The sequence below is a fragment of the Ascidia mentula genome, chromosome 9 (assembly GCF_947561715.1).
Source record: "Ascidia mentula chromosome 9, kaAscMent1.1, whole genome shotgun sequence".
NCBI lineage: Eukaryota > Metazoa > Chordata > Ascidiacea > Phlebobranchia > Ascidiidae > Ascidia > Ascidia mentula.
This window is the reverse complement of record NC_138574.1, coordinates 12,815,705-12,822,462: the sequence shown is the minus strand read 5'-3', so window position 1 is coordinate 12,822,462 and position 6,758 is coordinate 12,815,705. Positions and strand designations below refer to the sequence as shown.

General features: G+C 38.5%; 1 protein-coding gene and 1 long non-coding RNA gene across 2 annotated transcripts; both read right to left on the bottom strand.

Moving 5' to 3' along the window:
- Positions 1–933: 933 nt before the first annotated feature.
- On the bottom strand, positions 934–4,964 carry LOC145913646 (growth hormone secretagogue receptor type 1-like). The gene is made up of 9 exons (XM_083001378.1): positions 4,883–4,964; positions 4,620–4,748; positions 4,425–4,554; positions 3,809–3,937; positions 3,392–3,531; positions 2,936–3,072; positions 2,100–2,237; positions 1,669–1,807; positions 934–1,454 (listed from the first exon to the last, which is right to left on the bottom strand). Exons 1-9 carry the CDS (start codon positions 4,912–4,914, stop codon positions 1,310–1,312), a joined length of 1,119 nt encoding a protein of 372 aa, XP_082857504.1. The 5' UTR covers positions 4,915–4,964; the 3' UTR covers positions 934–1,309.
- Positions 4,965–5,680: 716 nt separating this feature from the next.
- Positions 5,681–6,506, bottom strand: LOC145914322 (uncharacterized). The gene is made up of 4 exons (XR_014403374.1): positions 6,439–6,506; positions 6,152–6,324; positions 5,968–6,002; positions 5,681–5,799 (listed from the first exon to the last, which is right to left on the bottom strand). It is a non-coding gene; the product is annotated as an uncharacterized LOC145914322 (long non-coding RNA).
- Between the last annotated feature and the right edge of the window lie 252 nt (positions 6,507–6,758).

The window sequence follows — 6,758 nt, the reverse complement described above, 5'->3', positions numbered from 1 at the left end:
TAAATGTAAACATGCAAAAGAATGGTCACAAATTGTCTTGCAGCACTTCGTTCATCGTGTATCTGTGCCTTCATTTGTGCCCATGCCATTTTGTTACTGATAGGTCTTGTTGATTTTGTTCTAGTCCAATGTAAACAAAAATGGTTTGATTTTGATTGTGCACAGACAATCCACCTACTTTTGAGTAACACAGCAACAATAGGTTGTGTGAAAATGTTGATTTTGTTTACTTTGGCTTTGATTTGGCTTTGTTGCATTCAAAGCCATTTGGTATTGCTGAGTTTTATTGTAATACTGCTAACACAAGTTTTTTTATTTCAGTTTCCCACACCCAGTTGAGAAGATCTTCAGGATTCAACGAATATCCTCCCCTCAAAGTTAAACCTTTGGAATTGAGTGCAAATGCAATGCTTGCCCTTGGAGCATCTACTGTGGTGGTCAGTCTCACAGCAGTAAGTACATTTATATTGTTCTAGTTTGGATGAAAGAGCTTTCTATTCTGGAAGGATGCAATTACTGTTTTGCCAGATAATTTTAACTGGCAATTTGGTAAAAAGTATTGCACTCACATTATTATACATTAAATCATTTACATTATAGTGCGTTTGAAGTGGATATTTGGTACCAACTGTCCCAGGAATGTTTTTTTCACCGGCCGGAAGCATGAAGATGGATGTGACCCCAGATGAACTCAAGGATAACTAAGATTTGGACAATTTGTGAATTTTTTGAGCTGTTTCATTTTCAAATGAATGAGTTATTTTAGCATTGGACCCAAATAAAGAATCTTTGACCTTGGCCCTTTGTTTCACAAATTTGCAATTGTCGAGCAAGTGTTTATTATGCAGTCACAATACAAATATCACTGAAAGCTACAACTTTTTTATACCATCCAAGGCTAACTCCTTTCCGTTTTTCCGGATTTGGGGCAAAACAAAAATGTCCGGTTCCAGGCCGAAAGAAAATCTCAAGTCACAATGCTATATTTGCTATTTCCAGTTGAAACGTTTTAGGATATTCTAAAAAAACATGTCGAGTCCACTGAGATTTTTACAAATTTTACCACAAATCACAAATGTGTTTTCAATAAGAAACGCGCTCACGTATTGGCAGAAATAGAACAAAGACAAGAAATGTGAGAGAAAATCAAAGGCATTCAACTTTGGCTATTTTTGGCCCCAACTACTTCCAGTCATTTACAGTTACTTTGAAGTGAATTCCGATTAATGTTGTGTCTCGATTCCGAACCTTCATTCGTAAAATTTGCAAACTGCAGTATGAGGTATTTGTTTGTTATTCTGCTTCACATTCACATCTCCAAATTGTCTCTGGATTGCGACACATTCGGCATTCCTGATCGGGGCGTTGTTTGAGACAGGGAGAGTTGGGATTTTGCGGTATAGCCAGATCCGCAACAATGACATACAATAGCCGCAGTTTCCTTACGCATTTTTCTGCAAAATTACAACAGGTCTTAGAGTGTATTTCAAAGTTCACATGAATAAACTCTACTTTATATCTACAAAACTTACTCAATCCTTAATTACCTTCACACTTATCGTCGAAATACTGCGATAATTATTTTTACTTAGTGCCTCAGGCATAATTGTTAAAATTTAGGCCAGGCGTAATCACGTTTTCCCGAAAGGGAGGAAGTCAAGTATCTACCTCGAAGCTAGGTTGTAGAAGACTGGATTGAGGCATTCACTCATGCGTAGGCAGATATACGTAGCTGTTCCAAAAGCCCAATCTAATTCTTTCGCTGATTGTGTCTTTATTGTTGCACCGGTTGTGTAAAAATGATAAACTGTAAACAAAAGGATCAATGACCCATTACAACCCAATGCAATACATAACTAAGTGAATAATTAACGCTTCGTTAAGTGCAATAAAAAATATCCTTGTTATTAATAGCAAGAAGCAATTTTCTTTCAGCGCAGCAAATAGTGCGACTGGCAATATTTCTATGACCAACGACAGTGTAGCCAGATTACCTCCATAACGTAATAGTTGCCAGTTTTTTGTGTGTTGACTGGTTTCAAACAAATCAACAGTTATCGTCGCGGTATCCCAGTCTGAGCAACATATTTACCACCCACCTGTCTGCGGAAAATACCCGACCAAGAACGAACCGACGATGAGGCCCAGCTGGAGCATGATCTGCTTTTCCTTTTTTCTTCGTTTTAGCTCCAGTGTTAGTTTCGGCAAACGGTTTGACGCATTTCCTCCAGCTCGTGCTTAAGTGTACACACGTAATGTTGTTTATTAATGATTTTTTGACTCCTACAACAGTGGTTATCTGTAGCAGTCGCCAAATCTTTTTTCTAGTTGACTGCAACATGCAGAACTTTTTTGTAATGGTAAAAATAACTATTAAACTTGGTATCTTCGCGCAAAAATCAACGTGACCTAACTTTTTCGCGTAATATACAAATCTTTTTTATGCCACAAAATAAATGCATGTTAAAGCAAGAATCTTCCAAGAAAAATATTTATGAGGTGGGATTTTCAGTAAAAAAAGCCTTGCGTAACCAGCCCCTGGCAAAGTAAGTTTGACGTCACAGGAAGCATCAAATAATTACAGAGTCGGGCTCACAATTAAGTGTAAAGTCCAGTCAAACAGTTAAGCGTTTTTTATTACGTATGAACAGGCGCGTGTGCCGATAAATGGGGGCTGGAATAACGTTTCACGACACCGCCCTGCATAAGAGTACTTTGAATAAGTGATACTGATGATTCCTATGAGTAGGCAAAATATGTATATATATCTAAGTACCTTGTAAGACGAACAAACCCTGTTATCAAGTGTTTGTCTGTTATAAAGTCCGATAACGCAAACTTTCATGCGCGCTGCATGAGAATAACGGAATACTGAGCCATAGAAATGCAAGTATCTTTGCATTTTTTGCAGCCCATGAAAGACGAAGGCGCTTACTGATTATCGAATTCCTATTTCTTCTTTTGTCGTACAGCACACACGCGATGGCGATGGAGAGGGCAACCAGTGCTAGCATTGGAAAATAGAACATGATGCTGTAGACGATGTTGGTGTACAAGCGGAAAGAAGCAACGCTGAAATGAACCAATATGTATAAGGCGATTAGGGAATGCTGTAAACAAATATTCCAAGGGAACAAAAACAATAGAGGATAGAATTGTTTGAGATAATAACCGATTATAAATGTTTAGCTACGATTTGTGATTGTATAACACGTAATGGATAGCATGGATTCGAATGCCCGGTTTAGCCGAGATGCAAAAGCTTTGTTCCTGTATGTCAGCGATGCTCTTTATATAGTAAGACATTTATATAGTCTGAGTATGGAGGTATATTTGATAGAAAATATCGATCCTATGCAGCAGTTCTGGTACACATTGATCTACGTCTCACCACTCTAAAATCAGGGTACACGCAGGCCATTTTGCATCAACGGTATTGACACTTCGATCACGAGTGCTCGATCCGAACCAGAGAAAAAAAGGTATGAAGCCAATCAGAAACATGGCAAACCAAATGCAGGCGATCGTAACCTGGCGAAAACAAAAATTGGTTGCGAACTTACTAATCTTCAGGTGAATTTTACAGCACATTGGGCAATTTCACGCCATTTTTCGATCTTATTTAGTGTGTTATGCAGCTTTTTGTTGAATATGCGAGAGTGGCTGGAATATGAGGGGTTCGTTCACAAAATAAACAACAAAAATGGTGTTACTTAAATGCCAATTACGCCAATAGTAACTGTTAAGCGTGTATTGACCCAAAGTGTATCTTATTCTGGCAAATTATTTTCAACATTCAAACGCAAACCTTGATGTGAATCCTTTTAATTTTGTAGTAATGACCCGGAGATTTGACAGACAGAAATCGTACGATGGCAAAGAGAAGAATGTGCGCTGATGTTACGTAGGAAGTCCATATATCAACACCCCAGATGAACTGCAAATAATTGAAAAAATTATATCTAAATCAGCAGTAACTAATGGTAAAGAAATTAATGTGAACACGAACGTTTGAACCATTATTTTCGGACAGGATATAAAAGGCTTTTCGGGCTGAATAAAATGAATTTTGTGCTCCGATATAGGAGACTTGATGTTTTTCCGAAGATCGTCTTGCATCCTTGTTTAAACCAGTAATGATACTAGGCTTGTTTAACCTGCTGTATTAACCAGTGTTAACAACTAAATCTACTGACATAAATGAGACTTGCTGCTTCAAAACATATTCTTATTGCGGTAACTTGATATCGCAGATTAACAGACAATACCTAACCAAGGCCAAATTCTCTCAAAATTAACAAGCAAGTATTGGAACTTAATATTACAAAACCAACTGTTTCCTTGCTTGTTAACCTTTGTTTTAGGCTTTGTATTTATGCTCAAAACATGTGTATCACAATTATTCCAAGCAAACTCCTACTTACCTTGCAAAGGAAGCACGATGCGTTCCATTCGTCGAAACCCCACGTCCGTCGGTAAAGAAATAAGGGACTTACAGCAGCCGAAAGGAGGTCGGATACGCATAAGCTCATTATCATGCAGTTGAACACAGTCCTGTAAATTTCAATTGTTTAGGTGCTCAAAGATTAAGAAATATGTTAATACGCAGGGATTTTTACTTGAGTTTTTGCGATCTTGCGATAACGACGATAGTGGTTAGATTGGCAACCAGGCCGAACGCACACAGGGGCAAAAGAATTGATGACGTCACCGCCACTGCAACGTCACTAAACGGGCGTTTGTAGATGCTGAAATAAATATGATACACCAATGAACGCTACAACCATCGGAGGGGGACAAAATTACACCTCACAACTGTGATAACAAATCATAAACATTTCTCAAAGTGTTACTAAGACATGTTATATCAAGGTGAGATTACCTTTCGTTTGAAACATTTGCAACTTCGTCCATTATGATGCTAAACTTCGTCTAATACTCCACAATGCCGCGTCACACTTTTGCAGTAAAAACCCACTTGATGTTTCAAATACAGTATCAACTGTCCAACGATGAAACACAGGGGCTGTCTTGTTTTAAACCAAGCACGTTTTGGTCATTTCAGGTTTCTGCCTAAACGATATTATTGCGATTATGGTAGAACGGATCAGGCGTCTAATAAGTGTCGCCGTAGTCAATCACGGTAAGATAATCGCATGTAAAGCGACACAATTAGCCCACAGGCGATTTTAGCTCAGGACGTGCTTGAAGGATTTGAGTGGAAAATGGCAGGAAATTCATCACTCCGGCAATCATGTGCAGCGTGCGTGGATTGTGCCCGGTAGTTGCTCGTTTAATTCAGTGTTACAACCTTCCAGACTCGACAAAGTTCCAATTAAAATGTCGACTGTAAATTCGTGTCAATACGAACCGCGCGATTAGAATCACAACACTCCAACTGAATGGGTGTATGCTTACCTTCTTTTATTGTTATTTTTATCCACGGGTTAAGTTTGTCAACGTCAGAGTGGTGCAATTATGGACAATACATTGTAGATATTGTGATTTATTTATTGTTTATGTTTTGGTGAAAGTGTATAACGTTGCAATGCAGCATGTAAAATCTTTTTTTTGTTTTTCGCGGATCTATGGATGCTATACAAAGTCTGTACTTATCCCTTATCATTATTCTTCCATTATGCTCGGTGTGTATGATTACCGCATACAATGACGAAAATCACCCGGTACATTGAATTTATTGACAGTGACGAGGAAATTACGACTCAATTCAGTTAATATAACGTTGCAACATTTCGTTCAACTCCATCAGATCGCTATCCGCCTCAGGTGACTCCATATCTGTAGACGAAACAAAAACCTTTTCAAAATTTAAAATATCTGTTGCTTTGTTCCTTATTTAATCACAAACAACTAACAGGGAAAACTATGCTTTTGGACAATGTTTCCACAAACCAGAGTATGATCTGGCAAAACTATATGCAACGGAGGATTGTAAGGGTCACGTACCGTCTTCCGAGAATCCGGTGGGTTCTTTGACCTCGCTGAGAAATAAAATACATTCAATAAACAATATTCCCTCTACTACATTTTATCCCCCAAAAATAAAAGTCCAACGTTCGACCCGAGCAAACGCGTCCGATAAAACGATTAGAAACAAAAACAGTTGAAAACATACACAAGTTCAACTTACTCATGGGCGGCGTACAACAGTCCCATAAGAGTGGTTAGCCCCTTGGAAATGCGGCGCGCTTGCTCTTCGGTCTGAGTTATGAGAACCCCATTTTCTGTCATGTAACACTCTATGTTTGCGATCAGCGCGAGGCCGATAAGGAGCAATGAAATCTTTCCCATGACTCTGTGAACCTATGTAACAGTTTGTAAAGAACTAATAATTGATGGCATCGGTCCTCCAGAAAGATTTTTGGTAAAATTGATGAAAGCAATGTCAAAATTTTTAGCAATAAAACTAATACTTACTGGTATACTTGACGTAGACAGCTTGATGCAGACAACTTGATTGTATGTACCCTAGTAGTTAAGCAGCCACGTAGGTTTGAATTTATACAATCACGATATAGGTAACGAAACTTGGCGCCACTAACTGTGTTGAAACCAGCGATAGTAGTGCCGTGTGAATGAAGACGATACCCCCATATAGCATTGTGCGAATTATCGGTTCTGCTACTAAACAATTAACAAAACCTTTCGTTTGATTGTGGATGCTTTCGCCTACTCTGCAACATCCCATAAGTTTCAATTGTAACACGTTAAAGTACAGGATGCGGTAAGTATCGTTT